Below are 22,949 nucleotides of genomic sequence, written 5' to 3'. Positions count from 1 at the left end.
ACCTACCCCATACACAGCCTTCTCACCCACCTACCCCATACACAGCCTTCCCATCTACCTACCCCATACACAGCCTTCTCACCTACCTACCCCATACACAGCCTTCCCACCTACCTACCCCATACACAGCCTTCTCACCTACCTACCCCATACACAGCCTTCTCACCCACCTACCTACCCCATACTCAGCCTTCCCACCCACCTACCTACCCCATACACAGCATTCCCACCCACCTACCCCATACACAGCATTCCCACCCACCTACCTACCCCATACACAGCCTTCCCACCTACCTACCTGTCAGTAATTCCCCTGAGACACCCCCATCCCCCCCTTGATACCCCAAAGGGCAGGTACATATTTCAGCTCACCTGGATACTAAAACTCTGAGCCTGGATGAAGGGTAAAGTAATGTTCTTATAATCCTCCCCGGATTCCTGAATCAGGTAAACTTCCTGGCGGAGATATTTCTTGATGTGCTTTTCTGTGGCCGGTCGGATGACCGTCGCTTTCACTTCTGTGTAATAAGAATAAATAACGGAATTACATAAAGCCAGCTGCAGCATGTGAATCCGTCACCGGGTGACCCGCTACGTCCTGACCCCAGGAAACACACCTGTGCTGCAGATCTGTAAAGAAATCCTGCTCCTGATCCTGATCCTGCTCAGCTTCACTATGATCAAAACTTTCATGCCCAGAAGTAGTATGCATTGTGGGAACGTGGCAGCTTCCATCTGAAGCTTCCTACACCCCCATAACAGATTTCTTGCACAAGAGGACCTGTCATTTCGTGACGGGATGCAGCATTGGCTCACCATTAAGCTCTGGAGGAGGACTCAGGTGGTAAACCCCATAGATGTCATTCTTCAGCTGGAGTGTCATTGGCGGGTTCTTGCCGAGAAGATCGGACACCGACTCGGCCTGGAAGGGCGCCCTCTCCAGGATGACGACTGCATCTTCTTTGGCCTCATCATCGCCGCTAACCTGGAAACAAAATACATACAAGGATGAACAAGGACTAAGTCACATCTGGCACGGGACCCCAAAATGAACATAAGAAGACCACCAACAAATAAAAACTTTGCACCGTCAAGCTGAACGGAATATAAAAAAGCCCTAAAGAATTTTTTCACACTTTTCCTTTGCTCAAGTAGCTCAACAGAACTAAAATAAATTATTTTTGTAACTTTGCAAACCAGAAATCACTTTTTTTCTGCAGGAAATCCACCCCCCCTCCCCCTGCAGCGTGGAGCAGTGGTACGGTCCAGGCGCCCCCTTCGCTTTCCGCAGCAATGGTACAGCCCTCCATTGTCCAGGCTCCCCCGGTTACCTGTCCGTGAAGGAAAATGGTTTTGTCTCGCGCTGACTCTCTCAAGACAGCGCTAAGGCGAAAGCCTGGAAGGGGGTTCTCCACTTCTCTGGCCGCATTATCCTTATCCTCGGTGCCGCCATTGTTCGTATCATCCTCACGCTTCCTCTTCTCTCCGGGTTGAGCCATTGTGGTTCTGAGCATGTGCAGTACGACCGGGCATCAGCGCCACCTGCTGCTCCTCTTGGGCTACTGCAATAGAAAAGAGTGTCTCGTTATCGCCTCCATTGATCTGAAACAGCGCCACCTGCTGCTCTTTTATGGGTACTGCGATATAAAGTCATTCATTATTGTCTTTAATTCTATGGAACAGCGCCACCTGCTGCTCTTCTTGGGGGTACTGCAGTACTGCAACTTGAAACAGCGCATGCTCTTATACCTGCACTGCAATGTGTATTATGTTATTAATATTATTATTAATATATTCATTATTTATTATTATTAAGTAAATGTAAACCCTAACTGAATGTACCATGTTTGCAGAGGTGAACTATATATTGCCCTGCTAGAAAACACAAATCAAGCATAACCCAATGCCTAAACTTTATCCCAGGAAAACAGAAACAACTTGCAGCAATGGAGAAAGTGATTGCCAACAATTGCCTTTTTATATATAAATCCATTAACATTATTTGGCTTTATATAATTTATGTTTTGCTGCCTTTAAAATACAGCTGTGATATTAGGCAGTATCAGAACCATATTTAGTAATTTATTAATCCAACAATATTTTTATACACATACAATGTAATACATTTATCATCTGTTAAAGTGCATGTAATCCACCACAATGAACATCTTGTATTCGCTTCTTTTGTCTTTTGTTAAGTCTTTTCCATAATTGCTGTTGATTCCACCAGAAATTCACTGAGCTTGTTACTTCTTGGCCTATTTATAAATTATTCCCCTGTCAATTCGCCCATAATAATAGTTTCTATTCATTTTCTATTGTGACAGCTGTGCACTTTTGTAGACTGGCCACTAGGTGGCAGAACGAGTCATTGTTTTAATAGGAGAACTGGCAAACTGTCAGCAAATTTCAGAGGAATTGACTGGGGGAATCATTTATAATTAGAGCCTCTTGTGTTCCCTTTGTCCTGATTGTCCAGTTTTATTCTGGGGGCCACAGAGCATCTTATCCTGAGAGGTGGGGTTCTGTAACATTGTAGGGTTACACTTTTTCTTCTTCCTCAGTACAGTGAGTGCTCATTGCCACCCTAGGGCAGAAAGTATGTCAATGGCCCAATGCCCAGGTACAATAACAATTGAGGTTTGTGCGGTAGGGGCTCAAGAATTGGTAGTCAGCCATTGAAGGATCTATTCTTATTCATTGTTATAACCCTAATAAATGTCACCATCAGCAAATGTGTGATGTTTAGATCATATTCAGCTTTTACAAGTGACAGGATGCTGAGAACACCATTTATGTTTTGCATTTTCACAATGTATCGAATACGAGGAGCTGCAGAGGAAGTTGTCTTGTTGTAGGGACAGGCATTGTTGTAGAAATGGTTTGTGGTTTTTCTGACATTTTTATAATATGTAATGCTGCAATTTTGGATGTAATATTAAATCAATGTGGTTTCTGTCTCACTGTAAGTGGTCTTATGTAATATTAATATTTTGATGACTTTAACTATAGACAGAAGGAAGGACAGCTAATGATATCCTTTGCAGATGCAGCAGCTTCAATGGTTCTAGGGAATGGGGATGCTGATCAATGGCTGCCAGGGACAAGGGGCAGAAACCACCAATGAAAGGTGGACTATACCACTGATCACCAATGAAAAGAGGGCATTACACTGCACAAACCTAATGGAATTCTGCATGGCTGTCCATCAATATATTGGGGCATTATATTCTGCATGGTGCACAGCCCGGAGATATTCCGGACCATTCCACTCTGTGCATGACATCCAAGTGATCAAAGTGTTCATTGCCACAACAGTTGTCCTTAATGGATTTAGGTAAATTCTCCTTTATAATTCTGTGTGCAGAAATACATATTTAATGGAAGTGAATGCAAAAAAATGGAGTTTTATTCTTAAAAATGTATTATTTGTGGGTCAAGGACTGTAGCCAGGGGTGTAACAATTGCAGGGGGTGCTGCCCAAAAGACAAAGACTTAGCCAGTGGGCTGCCAGTGTTTCTTGGCGCTCCACATTTTTGCTGGATCCAGTGGCTCCATGCTGCTGTCCTTCCGTCATTTGTTGCCTCCTGTTGTGATTGGACAAAGAAGAGAAGATGCAAGGACAGCGGCCTGTAGCCATTGGAGTGGTGCAGTATTGCATGGCAGGCAAAAGACAGGATGAGGACCTTGGAGGCCATGCTGGGTTTTATGTTAAGTCTTGGTGACCCCTGGATTTCTAGACATGCCCCTGACTGCAGAATATGTGTGCAGTATATACAGCGAGTCCTGGCCAAAGTGACCCCAACCCCCATTTGTCATGGTGCAGGGAGCATGCTGCACCTATTGTCCCATTAATGCCCCCAGAGATGCGTTCTATGGGCATGGCTACTAGGGGACGGCTCCTTTTAAAAGAACACAAATGAAAAGAACAATATGATCTCCCTTAGAGAGGTCAAAAGATTTTTGGGGGGACTTTTGAGGTCAGGTTTACATCAACAAATAACAATAACATTTAAAACCATGTTACATTTTATTTGCAAACATTATAAAACCATAAAATGTATAAAATATCAAGGCATTTACTGGAGATAAAGCACTCGGTAGATCTCCCAATAGGAACCTGTCCAATTAGAGTGTTCCGATAACTTCAACGCGTTTCACAGAGTCTATGTCCGCTTCCTCAGGAGGAGGACTTCTAGAAATAATTTTATATGATCATCATCCACCTTTTAATTACAATATACCAACATATTTATGGGTATCAAAAACTAATAGACTTACATCAAATACTGAGTGCTAGCGGCCGTCTATATTGTTCCTTTTTAATAGGATGGTGAAGTAAGATGCGGCGAGACTCTTCATTACATAACTTGGATAATGGAATATAACGGGAGAGCGATATCACTTCCTTCATCTATTGCTTTCAGCTAAATAATCTATTATAAAGTGTTAGAGATGTTGATGAAATGAGTAAAAGACCTGGGGGGATTCTGGTAATGTTTGCAAATCAAATGTTTTATACGTTATTGGTATTTGTTGATGTAAACCTGACATTAAAAATCTTTTGGTCTCTCTAAGGGAGATCACATTGTTCTTCTCATTTGTGTTATTTTGGGATGTGGTCGGGGATGATTTAAGTCCTGATACATTTCCATTTTATACGTCTTTTTAAAAGAAAACTTTTCTCCGGGTGCAAAAGGGTTCTGCCAGCTGGTAGAGGAAGTCGTGATCGCTGTCACTTTTTTCTTTCTGTTCTTGAATTTGGTGGGGAAAATAATAGCCACATCTCAGCCTTTAGAGAATTGTTTTTATTTCTTCCGTAATATGAAAAGACTTCCTGTCTGTGATTGTAAAGGACATGGCTGGTTACCAGAGCTTGAAGCAGAATCTGATCTTCAAAAAACTGAAAATAAAGGTCATTTATACTCCGAATCATACTTATATGAGACAACTGAGGATTCAGTCCTGCTTGGTAGCCAGGAAATATGTTCATCCATTGGTATCGTCCCAGGAAATTATTCTTATTATTATTATTATTATTACTATTATTAATAATAATAATAATAATAAACAGGATTTATATAGTGGCAACATATTACGCAGCGCTGTACATTAAATAGGGGTTGCAAATGACAGACAGATACAGACAATGACACAGGAGGATGAGAGGACTCTGCCCAGAAGAGCTTACACTCTAAAATCCTCAGCTTTAATTCAAATATGTGTTTCTTAATATTATTGGAACTTATTTTGTCCTAGTGTTGGTCCTCCTTTTATCTTCCCATAAGGGGGGCAGAGTTGTGACCCAAAGAGGTTTTACCACATTATACATTGCTGACAGCGTCTTCAGAAAGTATTCAGACCCCCTTCACATTTTTTGATTTTATGTTTCAGCCTGATGGTACATTTGTTTCAATTCTATTTTTTCTCAATATTCTACACTCAATACTCTATAATGACAAAGTGAAAACAGAATTTTAGAAAATTTGTAATTTTAATAAAAATAAAATTAAATATCACATTTCCATAAGTATTTAGATTGTTGCCTTCAAATCCCCCACATATTTCTTGTCCCACTTACCTTTCTGCCCTGATATAAAATACCCCCCAAGCCGCTCTCTTCTCTCCGCCAATACCCACTAATGACTTCCTCACTCATCACACGGCTCCAAGACTTTTCTAGAGCTGCCCCGACTCTCCGGAATGGTCTCCTCATCCTATTCAGCTTGCTCCTACTTTCTGCACATTTAAAAGAGCCCTCAAAACCCAACACTTCACCCTCTCCTACCCATCTTCTTCTGTCTCCTAAACCCTCACTACTTCCCACCATTCCATATCCCCCTCCTATTGTGTGTTAATTCCCCCACCTCCTAGATTGTAAGCTCTTCTGGTCAGGGTCCTCTCCTCCTCCTGTGTCACTGTCTGTATCTGTCTGTCATTTGTTACCCCTATTTAATGTACAGCGCTGCGTTATATGTTGGTGCTATATAAATAATAATAATCAATTGCAACATTTGAAATTTATCTCAGGTGCCTCACATTTCTCTTGGTCTCTGCTGTGATCTTTCTGCACCTTGAGTGGCGCCCCCTGTGGTAAATTGATTGGACATGATTTGGGAAGGCACCACCTCTCTTTAGAAGCCTCATAGAGGACAATGAAGTCATAATCAAGGCATGAGGTCAGAGGAACGACCTGCAAAGCTCTGAGACAGGATTGTTACAAAGCATAGATCTGGGGAAGGCTACATTCTAAATTTTGCTGCATTGAGGATTCTAAAGTGCACAGAGGCATCCATAATTCTCAAAAGGAAAAAAGTTTGGCACAACCAGGACTCTTCCAAGGACTAGTCGCCCGACCAGACTGAGCAATGGCGGGAGAAGAGCCTTAATGAGGGAGGTGACCAAGAACCAGGGGTGTAGTGGGGCGGGCACGCCGTGCCCTTACGTTTTTCAGGTCCCCCAAATAGGCTTTCCCTGCGCGCTCGCCATTTATAGCCTTCACTATTACCGTGCCCCATCGTCTTTATTATACAACTACACTCCTGACAAGAACCCAATGGTCACTCAGCTCCAGAGGTCCTGTGCGGAGATGGGACTAAGTTCCCGAAGGACAACCAGGACTGCCGCCTTCCACCGATCTGCGCTTTATGGCAGAATGGCCGGGCGGAAGCCTCTCCTAGGTGCAAAACACATGAAAGTCAGATGAAGAACATCCAACATGAAAGTGCCTGGCCCTAATTCATTGGATTTCAGATCCCAGAACATTCCCTTCATCCTCATTTTATGGTGATGAAAAGATGAGTAAAGATGATCGAGGAGCTGAATGAATTCACCACCATAATATAATATTGAGCTTTGCAAGTTACGGAAGGCCAAACCTGTTCTCTAAAGGACAAAACCTTAGCTTTGCACTCGTTGTTTTTTCTTTATTTGCTCATTACACTCAGATAACGATGAAACGTTGTACAGGGATTTCTGTATTTGTATATCCGGGTAGCAGGAGGTAATGCAGCCAACTTATCAAATATTGTACAGATTCCTTTTACCTCCTCTAGTGTAAAAGTATTCAGATCAGTGACTTCTGTTAGGATAACTTCTGATTCTATATATATATATATATATAAGAAACAAGAAGATATGAACAAAAAGGATAAACAAAGTGATATATACCCATTTGTAACATTTTGAATCTAAAAATAAATACAACATATCTTTAAAACATAAAAATATTTATTTTAAAATATTATTATTACTATTATTATTAACAAATGTGATTTATATAGCGCCAACATATTATGCAGCGCTGTACAATATTAAATGTAACAATATAGTAAGAACTGTGGGTTACAAGCCTATCGCCCCCCCATCCTGAGAACTTTGTGCATTTTTGTCCCACACAACACAACTCTATGCTTTCCTCGCATGTAGTGTATGACGAATGATCAGAGAACTTATAAATATAAATATAAAGATATTTTTAGCAACTCTCAGGCCATCCCAGATCTTGGCAGGATATTGCGCATTGCATTTTAAATGAACTCCAAACAATGAACTACATGCGTCTATGCAAACTCCATTACTTGGCAGGAAACCTGGAAAAGTCACTTTTGTGGATAGGATTTCTAAAGTTTTAGAAAAAATGGGGCCCTGGACAAAAAATAAACTGGGGCCCCAAATACGGAGCATTTGAGCTTCTTGCACCCTAGCCATTCTGTTAATTGGGGTCCTGGAGGCAGTGGGGGCTTTAGGCAATGGCTTCATTTGCTGTCCCTGGGTGACCATGCTGTAAGATTTAGGAGTACCTGTCATTAGTATACCCAATCTGGATGGATAACAATGCCTTGCTTTGCCTAGGGGGGATTGTCCAGTTTTGACACCTAGTTTAGAGTTATATAAGTTAAATATAAAATAGTTAATTCCTTTCTTTCTACTTGCGCATCACAGCCTTATACTTTATTTTTGAGTTCTTTATTGCAGTCAGTGCTGACCCAGCTCTTCCACCCGCACCTCTTACCTTGTCACCTAACTAGGAAAGAAGTAAAATTGAATAAAATCATTGACTTGATTGTCAGCTCTGTTGGGACTGCTGACAACACAAAGGCAGCACCCATAGTCAGGATCAGAGCTGTCAGATAATGAAATGAAGAATCCATTTAAAGGTAATTTGCATAAAATAAAGCTAATAAAATCTAATTGCCAAATAATACGGTTTGAGTTCATTCCCAAGGTGAACTTTTAGCTTTCACTGATTGCTATTTCCACAAACTTGCAGAAATGTAAATAATATGTAATAAATACACAGCGGGCAGCGTTACCATTGGCCTGGAAGCCGTTCATGTATTGTGATAACAAATTGATTGGACTTGGAAGAGATAACCTTCAAAAATATATTCCGGACCTGGAACCCCCTAAGAAACCTGGGCCGATTCATCCATCAGGTGGCAGGGACTCTTTATTCTACCCAATCATGTGCAAGAGAGTTCAGCCGCAGCATATTTTATGGGATTCTTCTGTGTTTGTCTAGAAGAAGGTGACGTTCCAAAGGAAGTGAGATCAAAGTTTATAACTGAGATCAATTGTGTGATAAGCTTTCTGCAGCTATACAAATATTTGACAGATCCTTTAACACAACCTGCACAATACACCATATCAATGGCAGTATATATGGAGAGAACACTAGGAGCTTTTCTTGGGGAACAAATAGGAGGAGACTGAGGATAACGCTTCCTTATGCGTGCAGCAGACTAGTGGAATGGAGCCCAAGAACTGGTAATCAAAAGAATATTTTTGTTCTTTGTTTTAATATCCTTAAAAGTTTAAGAAGTTTGAAGATCTCCCCTAGCAGCAGTTATAAAATGTAGTGTAAGAGTAGTTAGCTTTTCTTTGCAACAATTCCAGCCAATTCAAATCTATGCAATTGTGCTATGGGAGTATTGCAGCATCTAGCACCATACACTTCCTGTATTTCCGGAGTCACGCAGCGTGGAGCAGGATGGCGTCCCATTTAATGGAAATGTCTTGGACCCGATGGTCAAACTTCCATCATGGACCTGATTTCTCTAAATGTATTCTGTAAGAGCGCCATCACTGACTGACCATATGGGTCCTATGACATTTGTTCTAGCTTCAGATCCAAAGATGCAATGGTCAGATATATTGATCAGGTTTTATCTGCGGCCTCACTGGCTGGTCTACTACTATCATATCTATGTATATGCATGGTAGGCGTTATTGCTGGTGTGCTCCTACAATATATATTGCCGTGGTCAATGCAGGAATCACTACCTGATGCCTTGGCACCAGTACAGCTGGTGTATATATCACTGTAGGAATGGTCTGACTCCTTACCCTCCGTCTCTTGGTCTGTACAACCTGTCAATAGATTGCTATAAGGACCTGGAAAGTCTTGGTGCGTGGTCTGAGCATTGGTGCCACCCCAGCACAGGTCACTACTACGAGCCTGAAAGTCTTTTCTCCCAATCTGCGTTCTATCTGAACTAGTGTATATATCATCCTGTAAGCTTTCATGAAGCTTGTTTGATACTTGGAGCCCAACGCAATGATCGTGTATTTGAGCCTTCTTTAACTCTACTGATGTGGTCCTTTGACTGGTATACAGATCGCTCTGGAAGCTACAAGAAGTCCTTCTATCTTCTAGGTTCCCCATGGAACCAGTGTACACATCAATTTGGAGACTTGGAACGTCCATGTGTGCTCGTTTACCATCCCAGCTAGAATTTATATCGCTCGGATAACCTGGAGAATCCTCATTCTCTGTCTGACCACAGCTAGAATATAAATCTTCTGAGAGGCTTTCATGTTGACCTTTCCTTGCTTCTGTCTCACCATATCTACTGTATCTGTCTTTCTGGAGGCTCTGGGTGTCCTTACTTTGGCCAGAACTAGTGCATATATTATCTAGCTGTCTTAGAGTATCCCAATTGTCCTGTGGTTCACTACAAATGCATAAATCACTTCCCGAGTCCTTGTTCTCGGTATTGGCCCCTCCACCACTAGTGTATATGTTGCTCTGTAAGCTTTGAGATGCCTCATTCTTTGTTTTCATCCTACAGCTCCTATATGGATCTCTCTGAAATTCTAGAGAGTTCATTTCTGCATTGGTCTCACCACAACTTGAATATAAACCACCATGGACAATTTCCTTCTTCTCCTGGACTCCACCACAACTAGCATAGATATTGCTCGAGAGGCTTACAGAGACCTTGTTACTGGTCAGAGCTCTACCATAACTGCTCTGGCTATCACTTCCAAAACCCTGACAGCCCACATATGTGGTCTCCTTCTTGTAAGATCTATCGTCAGCTCCTGGATTTGTATATTCTGGTCCACCAGAGATCCTTGATGAGCTGGATTCCATTGCTTTGCAGTTTATAGTCAATGTGTTAATATTGGATGCTAGTGTCTCGTAAGTCTTTAATGAAAGGTCCATGTTGGGTTTAGGTTTTGTATTTGTGGACTCTTGTGTTACGGGGCTTCTTGTCAATGTGTAAGCAGAGGGCACTTGTGGGCTTGTCATTGGTATATCATTGGTAAAGTCTTGGGTGACGGAAGTTTTCGTTGACGTATTGTTGGTGGGATCCTGGTCCAGAGAACCCTTTCCTGAGGTATTGCAGGTGGACCCCCCGGTGTAGGAGCTTTGCAGTGATGCCTCTTGGTTCACTGTGCTTTCCACTGATGTATTGGACATTTGTATGGAGCTTCTCATCGATGTGTAGCTGGTGGCTTCTTGTTGGAGACATACTTGCATTGATGGATCTCTGGTGGCCTCTCGATTTATGTCACTCCCCACTGACACGGAGTTGGTGGACTCCTGTGTCATAGAGCTTCTTATTGATGTATCACCAATGGACCTTTGTGCTACGGAGCTTCTCATTGAGATATCACTAGTAGACTCTTGCGTTTGTGAACTCGTCACTTGGCTGTCAGTTCCTTGCCGGCTGCTGGGTGGGCGGCTTTCAGAAGTGCTGCTGTTTGCTTCCTCTCTTGGATCTTGGTCGGTTGAAACTGTTGGCAGCTTTGTAAGGTCTATAAAACAAAAACATTATTAGATTATTGACCTAAACTATTAACTTGAAGAAGCAACTAGTTTGCTTCTGGATATTGGCTTTTATAGGCACATGGAAAAAGGAAACTCTAGCTTTTTTTTTTACCTTCCACAACTTCCATTTAGGTGTACATAACTGTAGATTGCATACCAGGAACCCATTTGTTGGTAATATATGAAGCCTCAAAGCTAGTCATTCCTGTTGTGCAGTTTCTCCCCAATCTTTGGCCAGTAATAGAGCACAAAAACAACTTTATCAGTACCTATCACCTATACTATTGATATGTGTGAGTATAGGTACAACAAGGTATACACACAGAACCATAACTATATGTGATAGGGCTCTATGGCAAAACCATTACCACGTCCCCTTTTCTGTATCAACATCAGTGATATAGGGGAATATTAGATGTCATTGAACCAATTTAAAGGTGGAATATATATTTATTGTATCCACGTTTATGTGCCAAATACTATGGCCACTTATACATTGCAATAGAGCCAGAAAGTGCTGCACTCCTCTGTGTTTCAGTAACCGGCAAAACATTCCTTGCAGGTGAATGCTAAGTAATTCCTCACTCGCCTTCACCCGTAAAAGATATTCAGCAAAACCCTCCATGTGATATCTTTCCAAAATGAGAATGTGCGAGGAATACCATCCCAATCATTTGTAAAATCATAAAGCATCATTATGAAGCATGACATGCACACCTTTATTTTAGTAGAAATAAAAGTTTTATCTTATAAATATCAAGAGTGAAAAAAGATAGGTGGGGGGTTTCGCCTTCACCTGACTTATTAACAACATAGTTTTGAGCCACCTCAAATACCTTAACATGTAGAAACTGTAAAGTAGAAAGAAAGAAGTTTTAAGGCTCAGATTTTCATTGCAAATCATTAATCATGTATTTATCCATCCAGGATTCATACATAATTACAGTGTACAAAAATAGTGTTCAATCCCTGATCCTGTTAACATTCATAGAAGTGGGATGGCTGTACTATACATATGTAAAACTGCCACCTAGCAATCAAAATGTTGGACAGAGTAGGTCGCATGTAAACCGTCGCGTTTCGCCGAATAGGCTTCTTCAGGGGTGCCATTTTGGTGGTTGTGTTTGTGAAATTGGTGAATATATGTTCCAGGCTGTATGTACCAAGAAAGATAAGATGGTGAAGTTCCTTAAAATGCTCTGAAAGAGCTGTTCAAAATGTGAATTCAGGAATGTCCCGAAGGAGTGCTTGAATTCTGTAGGTACGTGGAAAGTAACAGCCTCAGTTACAAAGGCTTTTCCCACGTACCTACAGAATTCAAGCACTCCAGCAAATCTGGATTCTCCGGTTTTGGCATATTATATCCTCCCATCTGACCTTGGTGGACACGGTTCCCAACACCCCTATGTATACAATTTCCTGCCAGCAACCTCTATCTGTTACATAATCTACATACCAATTAAGATCTTCGGCACATTCCTGAATTCACATTTTGAACAGCTCTTTTTAAGGAACTTCAGCATATTATCTTCCTTGGTACATACAGCCTGGTCATCTACACAGCAACCTTCCATACTTCCTTTGGAACATATATTGACCAGTTTCACAAAAACAATCGCCAAAATCGGACCCCTGAAGAAGCCTATTCGGCAAAACGTGTCGGGTTACATGTTTTGATTGCTAACTACTGTAAGGCGGCAGTTTAAATATGTAGAGTACAGCCATCCCACTCATGTGAATGTTAACAGGATTAGGGATTGAACACTATTTTTGTACACTATAATTATGTATGAATCTTGAATGCATAAATACATAATTAATGGTTTGCAATGAAAATCTGAGCCTTAAAGTCTCTTTCTTTCTACTTGACAATTTCAAAGTGAAAAAAAGATAAACTTACATGAAACTATGGCTCTCCCAAGTTGCCTGAACACTGTCTGGTCACCTTGAGAATCTTTGAAGCAGTACATATGTCTAAGTTCTTTTGGGTAATGTTCAAAAGGCAGCTGGACCAAGATTGGAATCAAGCGCCCATTGCCATGCGGAGCCATTGTCAGGAACTGATGCATTTGATATTGACACCATTGGTCTGAGAGGGAATTAAAGGTCAGCAGCATTATCCAGCAGTGACTGTTTTCTGCACCGTCGAGTATCTCTGTTGGGATAGCTCCACCAGGGTTCATGTCCCGCATCGGCAGGAAGCAGCGCAAACTTTCTGGCTGCTCCTGTAGGTAGGTGAGCAATTCTTTAGCATACAAAATGTCTTTGTCACTGGAGCAAATGTATACGTCGTACTGCTTCTGCCAGCGGGCACTATTGCTTGGCCACGTGTGGACTTTTTCTGATGCTGGTGAGATTGTTCGTGGTGCCACAGACCTTATAGGCTGACTTCTGCTTGAACTGGATGTTGGCTTACTTTTACTCTCATTAGCACCCATTTTCAAAACCCTGCAAAAGAAATGAATTATATCAATAAAATAAAGCAATGGTGTGATAGAGATTGTGCACATGACCCTAAAGGCCTAAAACTCTGACCCTGGTTCCACATTTCCTTGGTTCATTGCTCCACTATTTATGAAGCGTATGATGCAATTTTACTTCCATTTTATATTATTTCTTTTGTTTCATGCATTCCATACCTAATGATCCAAAATCTACGCTGTACTGTACATTCCATATTGCCCAGCCCCCATACAACAGATATACTTTACACTGGCCTTTATCAACTTTTTTTTTTAACAGGGGAGAAAATAGACTTAAAATAACTTTCAGATCTTGAGTAATCCCGGCTATAGTTACTAAATCCACAACTTACAATACATTAGTGTGTTGGTCAGTGGGAAGAATTCCTCATTGCTGGCCATTGGGAAGAATGTCACCTTTACAGATCACTGGGGTCACTTATACTGACCCGAGGGTACAAATTGCTCAAGGAACCCCTGGTTGAGAAATGCTACACTGTAGCACTCCTTGAAATTATTCCACAGGATGCAATATAATCGGTAACATCCAAACCACATTGCAGTTATCATCACTGCCTCTCCTCTTCCAAAAATTGGCACTGACTTTTTGAGCTTTTAATATCATGGACCAAATCAAATGTGTTCTTTATTTTATTAAAATGAGAAAATCTAATAACTCTGAAGTTTCCAAAAAAAAGCCGGAGTGTCCAAACACAGTGAAGTTCCTGTTTAAGTTTTTATCATTGCTTTATATTTCCTGTGAATAGTAAATATAATTGACCCGACCTTGTTACATCATCTGTGTATTCAGCAAATATACAACGCTGGCTGACGTAAAACCCGACGAGCTTTATTCTTACAGCAACCAATTTCTACAAGCAGGTGGTAAAATGGAGAAGATGGGAGAGGAGAATGTAGTGCAGACACAAAGGCCATCGTCCTGATCTTGGTCAGAATTAAGTCAAACGTTTCAGCAATTTATGTTTAATGAATGAACAAAACCATAATGCTAAGACTATTGCAATAGGTTTGTGAGCATCAAAAACAGAATACAAAGGCAGCTTAAAGGGGAACTAAGGTTCCACTTCTAAGAATACATGGTCAGTCATTATTACAGGAAGGGACAGGCGAGGATAATTCCCCCTACCTGTCTGATTGCTCCGGGTTACAGGCAAAAAACATGACCTGGGCATCCATAGCATCAACTTTGGTTGGCAGGATATTCTGTTGGATGTGTGGGAGTTAAATCATCCTGACCCTGACAATCAATAATATTGTTATTTTTATTGTTATTAACCTCCTGAGCGTTACACTGAGGTCTAGATTTCTGTACCAAAAGTGATCCACTGTTTTTCATGAAATTTTTTTTTAAATTGTAGACCTGTAACTTACAGAAATATGTCCGAACAGGGGTTCTAGTAGATAATATGAATATAAAAAAGATGCCGGCCGGCTTCTTACCGGTCCCGCTGTCACCCGACGAAGGCACCCGACGCTGGAGAGATCGGCGGACGATGATCGACGGAGGACGATGCTGGATGAGCACAGGGGGACCAGGTAAGTATGGATGTACAAAATCTCGGGCTTAACCATCCTTGCAGTTTTTTTTTGCCCGAGCGAAGGTCGGGCTTAACTGCAAGGTGGTTAATAAACAGGATTTATATAGGGCCAACATATTACGCAGCGCTGTACAATAAAAATGGCCAAAGATTGCAGGGAGAAGGTGAAGAAAGAAGAGAGCGGGGACCGGTGAGTATTTGCTTTAAAAAGAAGGTCAGAAACAAATTAAAAAAATGCAGAAACAACTCAAACAGAAACTGAAGGAAATATGGTGCTCATGTATAGACCTAAAACTTAAATCCAACCTAACTCTGTTGTGTTACCAAAAAAACGCCCTGGATCTGTTGCCCCTAATCGGCCGGACCATCTGCAACGGAGGAGCTCTGCAAAAATTGCTAGATGCCTAAAGTTATTATTAAACAGGATTTATATAGCGCCAACATATTATGAAGAGCTGTACATGAAATAAGGGTTGCAAATGACAGACAGATACAGACAGTGACACAGAAGGAGGAGAGAATTCTGTCTTGAAGAGCTTACAATCTAAAAGGTGGGGGAAGTATCACACAATAGGAGGGGAAAAGTAGGCACCACCATCTTTACTTCTTTGCTGGGGATTACTTCCTCTCCACATACAAATCTGTGGTAATACAAAAGCCAGTGAAACACTAAAATGCAATTCATTCTAAATGCTCAAAAGCAAAAAAAGTGAGAATGCATAAAACACAAAAAAGGTCACGGGGGTGCTTTGTGTTCCTCTATGAAGAGTAAGACTACGTACCTGCAATGGTTCTCATCCGATAATCGGCTCAGGGCCAATATTGGATGAGAATCTGGCGTGAGTCTATCGCTTGAACGACCGTCCTGGCAGATCCACAGATAATGGACGATGAGTGTTCATAATGGAAGTGAAGGGGAGAGAGCACAGCGGGGTGTCGCTCTGTCGTTCTCCCTCTCTATAGAGCTGGATAGCGCTGTATGTACATGCAGTCGTTTGTCGTTGGAAAGGATCATGAAAGATCCTTTCCAATGATAATAATTGGACTTGTGCAGCCTAAGGGTGTCATGTTTCTGATCCACCGCGGGGCATAATGCTCCAGATGGGGAACTGGGGTCAACTTGACCCACCTGGCCGAAACCAGGCTGATCCTGGTCCTCTTTGGTTGGTTGTAACCAGTCCATTAGGTTTTAGTTGGGGAGCTCCCCTGAAGGATGACCCCACTAATGGAAAGCTCCCCCAAAAACTCCAGAAGTGGCTCTGAGGATAAGTTGTAGATCATCTCTCGTCACTTTGCCCTCTCTTTCCTTTTTTAGCTCATGGGCCGTGCCGCCATTGAACCTCTGAGGTTTCCTCTGCTCGGTGCCAGGGTTCTCATTATGATGAGTAGATTATTACATGTTGGCTTTGATTGGTGATCATTCCTGGGGGTAATAAGCGACTTATTGTCAGGGGGAATAGAGCAGACGGGGAAGTCTCGTGATGTTATTACAAATCTCACATTCCCTTTATAAAAGTACAGAAAATACCTGCTGAGAATCCGGCAACCTTCTAATTTCATATAGTACGCTGACAACGCTGCCTCTGCTGCCCTGAAATCCCAAGCAGTGTTGTCAGCAGTTCTTCTGTTAGGGCCACAGAACATTGGCCCTTCTGTGTACCAGATGTGATACCACACCAGAATGTTGTCACCCTGTGGGTGCAGCTGGAACCTACAAGGGTGAAGGTGTTAATTATCTCTTCTTGTACATGCAAATAGAATCGGTGAAGCGAACCCCGGACACTGCCTTCACCTCTCCCAGTGACTCATGTAAAAGTCTTATTGGTTACACGGGTGGCATAACTAAAGGGGAGCCCCACTCTAAACACATGCCAGTACTATTATTATTATATTTATATAGCACCAACATATTAAAAAAGGGTTTGCAAATGACAGACAGATACAGACAGTGACACAGGAGGTGAGGACCCTGCCCTGAAGAGCTTACAATCTAGGAGGTGAGGGAAGTATCACACAATAGGAGGGGGATATGGAATGGTGGGAAGTAGTGAGGATTTAGGAGACAGAAGAAGACGGGTAGGTGAGGTTGAAGCGTTGGGTATGAGCGCTCTTTTAAATGAGCAGAAAGTAGGAGCAAGCCGAATAGGATGAGGAGACCATTCCAGAGAGTCGGGGCAGCTCTAGAAGGCTGTATACAGTGTAGGTAGGTGGGAAGGCTGTGTATGGGGTAGGTAGGTGGGAAGGCTGTGTATGGGGTAGGTAGGTGGGCAGGCTGTGTATGGGGTAGATGGTGTAGGTAGGTGGGAAGGGTGTGTATGGGGTGGGTAAGTAGGTGGGAAGGCTGTGTATGGGGTAGGTAGGTGGGAAGGGTGTGTATGGGGTGGGTAAGTAGGTGGGAAGGCTGTGTATGGGGTAGGTAGGTGGGAAGGGTGTGTATGGGGTGGGTAGGTGGGAAGGCTGTGTATGGGGTAGGTAGGTGGGAAGGCTGAGTATGGGGTAGGTAGGTGGGCAGGCTGAGTATGGGGTAAGTGGGAAGGATGGATGAGTCTGGCTGCAGCGTTCATATTAGATTGTAGAGTATATATAGATTCTAATTCTCAGAGGTGTCTGTTTATATTCAGAAGGAAACCCAGGGATCAGCTAAAATATTGGTCACTCAGATCGGTTCTAAAAGAACCCAAATCACATTGATATTCGGGTGCTGAGATGATATCATTGTGTAGATCTGTGTTAGATAGCAATTATCATCACCCTCATCATCCTCATCACCCTCATCACCCTCATCCTCCTCCTTGCCTCCTGCAGTCACTGGGGGTCATTGTAGGAGTTTCTTTATCTCAGCCTGGCTGCTGGGGTCTGCACATTATACGCTTTCCCTGGGGCTTTTATTTCTTTGTGTCACCGGTTGTCACTTTGTGTTACTATTGTGAATGTGTATTTGTGTTGCATTATTACCTTACAGTGCCAATGACTCACAATGTGTCACCATCACAAACAAAGACCCCGCAATGCTATAAATGGAAGGATTTGCATATGTTGCTCCCCAGCCCCTACCCACTGCGGCACCCATTTCCCTCCTTTTGGCACAACGCTCCTCGGACATTTTCCAGTTTTGCTGCAATTGTCTGTTATATGGATGGGGTACATTCACCACCCAGAATTTATGGATGGGGGGGGGGGTTAGAACAGCCACAGGGTCTTTGCTGATGGTGACCCCGCTGGGGATATGCACACATTGTTGGTAACTGTTGTCACCAGAGCAGGGGGAAGCGGTCAGTCATTGAATAACATGCAGCAGTGATCCCAGGCCTATGTAATGGGTCTCCTCACCCACCCATAATAATAAGGTATAAAAAATAAAGTAAAAATAAAGTTATATCAGTGGAATTGTTAAGAGGGTGAAGTAGGTACAGCTGCAAAATGACAGCCCTGGCTACAACAATTTATTGTCCCACCAGGGAAGGGAACACAGAAAAATTTTACATATTTCTCATAAATTTATCATTTCTTAATAAAAAAAAAACATGGAAAGCAAATCACTAAAATCTCATTTTTAATCTGAATAAATCTACAGATCTCAATACCATAATCCTTGGTGATCCTGCCATGAAGGTCGGAGTTTAGACACTTCCGGTTGTAGGGTGACAACGCTCTGTACTTGGCTGCTGCAATACACAAGGGCCGTTGTCACCATCGGGAAATGTCACGCATGTAACACAGGAGGAAAACAATTTAAAACAAGGACTTGTTGTCACCCAGGTATTGTTTATGGTTACTCAGCTCTGTAGATTGTTGTCACCATCACAAGGATTTGTATCCAATGACACTGCTTTAAACATTATGCAACTATATAAACAAAATTATATCTCATGTCACTTCTAGGTGACATTGTGACAATGGCAAATGTATTCACTAAGGAGTCTTCACTGTGAACATGCTGATTTATAATACAGCTCAATATTATGAGGCTGAATCTAGGAAACAAAAGGTAAAATGTGCAGGGGGTCATTGGATGCTAAAGACATCGGGCCTGATTTTTTAAAGCTCTCCAAGACTGGAGAAGATTGACTATCAAGGGTGAACCTGGGTGATCGAGCAACCCTGGAATACATTGCCTAAAAATCATTTACTATTAGGTGGCCAATGTTTTCGGTCCTAGACTAGATCCATTCCAGGTTTGCTAGATCACCCAGGTTCACCCATGAGAGTCTATTTTCTATAGTCTTGGAGAGCTTTAATAAATCAGACTCATTCTGTAGGGATAACAGTACAGAAATTATCATCCTGATCCTGACCTCACTACGGGGTCAGTCACTGTTCTGGTACAAGTTTGCAGTTTTACTTCAATGGGTGCATGCTTGTTCTAAGTCAGAGTCTCAACCAGCGCTGAGAATAATTAGCAATGGGGGCTTTTATTTTACCCTGGATGCCCCCTGACCCCCTTGCAGCAAATACTGGGGCACATCTGTATTGGAGGCCTAGCTCGGATTCCCATGCTTGGGGGGGATTGACAGGCCAGGGTCTTACCAACACAACACTATGGGATCTATTTATAAAACAGGGAATCTGACATTCCCTCAAACATTCCCTTGTGTGAATCTTCCAGGTCCATATGTTTTAATTATAGTAATAAATTCCCCCCAGGGAAAGTCAGATTCACTATTTATAAATCTTGTTGGCACATCATGTATATCAAGCTATAATTGCAATGTTTAGATCCTTGCAGGACCCCTTTAACAAGCGTGCACTTACCTGATGAAGGGGTCCGATCAGTGATGTGATCATGGCATTCATTTTTTGGGTGCGCTACCCACATATGCTTTGTATCCGCTACATTTCCAGCCAATGGTTTCCACAGAATCCTGGATGGAGAGGGTCAGGTCCATGAAAGTGGGTGAATATCTAGGTGAATCCTGATGACAACTGGTGCCCACGTTGAACACTTACATCATTCGCCAGGTTGGGCATATACAGATGCCCGCTGTCATAAGTCGTCACCCAATCACAATCCAAGGGTCTCCTCTTGCCCTGGTTGACCAGACCTGACATTCTCCAGGTGGGAAAAGGCTGCTCATTGGTTTGCAGCAAAATATAAAAGTACCTGAGTACCTACCTGCGGGCTCTTCTGCCATCACAAAGCCTTTTCCAGTTCATGTTTGCCTCTTGTCATTTTGCCCCAATATCCATGATTCCAAGAGGGCCCAGTGCTGGAGTGGTTCCTCTGATTGGTCCCCTGTGGATGCCCCTTCTGTCCAATCAACAGGGGAGACAGTTTTTCCTAAAATCCTTGCCACGGCATGTCAGCTTGTTGTTTGTGCAGGTTGCAGAATCATGCAGGGGAAGTCTGATGGGTGTTCCTCAGAATGGCTCACAAGCAGCTTTCAGTTCTACATGAACCTCCCCTTCCACTTGTGTGTCACAGGCCGCATTACAAACATCATACTGCAGAAGAAATGTCAGGAACAGGGAGGAAATCTGGAGCAACAGAAAAAATACAAAGTCTCATTTTATAGAAAGTTACATTGTTGCAAACCTAAAGCAGAAACATCATCACATTTATTGTTACATGTCACATAGATTGAAAAAAGACAGAACTCCATCAAGTTCAAGCACAAGAAATAAATTTATCCCAGATATAAAACCCTATAAGACATAGATGATCCACAGGAAGGCAAAACCCCCGGGTACAATTAGCTCCAACAGGGGGAAATAATTCCTTCCTGATTCCATGAGGCAATCGGATGTTCCCTGGATCAACAGTCACTGTTATCTTTACTTTAATCCCCAGTTATACTCTGTGCTTCTAGAAATCATCTAGCTTTATCTTAAAGCAATCTATAGAAGTTGCTGAAACTACTTCCTGAGGGAGCCGATTCCACATTATCACAGACCTTACAGTGAAGAATCCCTTCCTTATCTGGACCTTAAACTTCTTTTCCTCCAGACGCAAAGAGCGCCCCCTTGTGCTTTGTAATGACCTTACAGTGAATAATGGGGAAGAGAGTTCTCTATATGGACCGTTATATATTTATACAGCGTGATCATATCTCCCCTTATATGTCTCTTCTCAGGGGGGAATAGATTCAGTTCAGCTAATCTCTCCTCATAGCGGAGCTCCTCCATTCCTTTTATTATTTTAGTTGCCCTTCCCTGCACTCTCTCCAATTCCACAATGTCCCAAAACTGGACTGCATATTCCAGATGTGGTGTGACCAATGCTTTGTACAGGATTATGTCTCCATCTCTGCAGTCTATTCCTCTGTTTCCCACCGGTGGAAGGTGAGGAGCAGATCAGTTTCTGATGTTTTTTCTTTCCTGCATCCATTGACACAAAGCGTGTTCCTGTAATCACAGATTTCAATTTAGGAAAAAGAAAAAAGTCCCCAGGTGCCAGATCCGGTGAATGTGGAGGATGTTCCAGCGTAGTAATGTGTTTGTCACAGAAAGTGCTGTGTGAGAAGGAGCATTGTCCTGATGAAGAATGAAACCATTTCCCACATTTCTGCCGTCTTTTCCTGACTCTTTCTCTCAGCTTTGTCTTCCTTATAATAATGTTGGGTCACTGTTGTGTCTTCTGGAACCCATTCTGCCAAAATGACGCCCTTCATGTCACAAAACACGATGACATGGCTGGGAATTTGGACTTTTTTGATTCTTGGTGATGAAGGTGTTTCCAGTGACTGTGGTTTTGTTTCAGCATCATACTGGAAGATCCGGGTATCCGCACCAAAGGATGACTTTATGGAAAAGGTTCGACTCCAAGTTGCTGCAAAATATCAGTGAAAATTTCCTCTTCTTGCTCTGGTGTGAAATTTTACTAAAAATATCAAATTGATGCATTGCTGAACTTTTATACTTCTGATGATTTCAGCACATGAGGGGAAACACAACGGCAATAAACTGAATGACAACAAACTAAACGCTGAGAGTGCCGGCGTTTGTCCTGCGGGTTTGGAGAAGTTTACACATTCATGGCGAGAGATCGGAATCATCTCACTGCTCTGTGATAGAAACACAATCTCATTATTTCATAGCACACTTCTTATATTTAACTTTTAGTTATTTGGGAACATTTTTTGAGGAGGTGATAATTACAATACTTCTGTTAGTTATTACTGTTGGACTTTTTTCCTGATTATTCTTTTGCTGATGCCTGGGCATCCTCATGGTATTTATATTTATTCCTCATTTGCTATTTGCTTCCTCTTTTTGTTGATTCACACTTCACTTTTTTTTTACTTTTGCACTCACAATTTCTTTATTCAATTTGAGAGTTCTAATGATCTTAAGTAGAACAAATTTACGAGTCTCTGAAGAAGCAGTCATTGTGCTGTGAAACGCGGACTATGACACTGGGACATGTTGCATGCATTATACATATTGCATGTATTATATTATACTTCATCATTGACTAGATTACCAGATAACACTGAATTCATACTGGTTGTGGGTTTACAATCATACCATCCTATCACAGATAATACAATATATGCCGATGATCTGATGGACTTTTAAAGCAGAATTGAACCCTCATTGCAACCATGCAGGTTCCTAATTGCAGAAGGGACAGGCAATGCTCCCTCAGCAATAAAATAACCCCATCTGCGCGATCACTATTGTTTTTAATATGCTCACCTGTCCCTGTTCCGTCACAATCCTACTATCTTTATCTTCTCCACCTGCAGGCCCTGATCTTGATCCTGATTGGCTGGGACAATATAACTGTAGCTGCAGGCTGTGTGGAGCAATCTGTCCTTAAACTTCAGCAGAGACGTCAAGTCTGGTCACATGGTCTGGGAGAGTGACATCACTGCTCCATCTGCTTCAATGGAGGAAGGAAGCATGGGTTGTGATGTCACTACCTTGGTC

The 22,949-nt window shown here is 42.2% G+C and overlaps 2 protein-coding genes across 4 annotated transcripts in view; both read right to left on the bottom strand.

Annotated features, from left to right (window-relative positions):
• The window catches only part of DCPS (decapping enzyme, scavenger), a 14,742-nt gene extending 13,221 nt beyond the window's left edge, over window positions 1-1,521 (bottom strand). The window contains exons 1-3 of the mRNA XM_072426115.1: window positions 1,332-1,521; window positions 817-985; window positions 373-518 (exon numbers count right to left, since the gene is read on the bottom strand). Coding sequence (XP_072282216.1) covers window positions 373-518; window positions 817-985; window positions 1,332-1,514 — 498 coding nt within the window. The 5' untranslated portion in view covers window positions 1,515-1,521. The remainder of the gene's footprint in view (window positions 1-372; window positions 519-816; window positions 986-1,331) is intronic.
• Window positions 1,522-6,915: 5,394 nt separating this feature from the next.
• Window positions 6,916-20,418, bottom strand: TIRAP (TIR domain containing adaptor protein). 3 transcript variants are annotated; one of them, XM_072425858.1, is made up of 4 exons: window positions 19,833-20,418; window positions 18,665-18,745; window positions 12,960-13,507; window positions 6,916-11,046 (listed from the first exon to the last, which is right to left on the bottom strand). In XM_072425858.1, exons 3-4 carry the CDS (start codon window positions 13,495-13,497, stop codon window positions 9,161-9,163), a joined length of 2,424 nt encoding a protein of 807 aa, XP_072281959.1. In that variant the 5' UTR covers window positions 13,498-13,507; window positions 18,665-18,745; window positions 19,833-20,418; the 3' UTR covers window positions 6,916-9,160. The 3 variants fall into 3 exon arrangements, with proteins under 3 accessions (XP_072281959.1, XP_072281958.1, XP_072281957.1); XM_072425857.1 differs by lacking the exon at window positions 18,665-18,745; XM_072425856.1 differs by lacking the exon at window positions 18,665-18,745 and having other exon boundaries at window positions 20,194-20,418.
• Between the last annotated feature and the right edge of the window lie 2,531 nt (window positions 20,419-22,949).

Source organism: Pyxicephalus adspersus, chromosome 11 (genome assembly GCF_032062135.1).
Source record: "Pyxicephalus adspersus chromosome 11, UCB_Pads_2.0, whole genome shotgun sequence".
In the NCBI taxonomy this organism is placed as follows: Eukaryota; Metazoa; Chordata; class Amphibia; order Anura; family Pyxicephalidae; genus Pyxicephalus; species Pyxicephalus adspersus.
The sequence above is the reverse complement of the archived record's forward strand: the minus strand, read 5'-3'. Positions and strand labels throughout refer to the sequence as shown.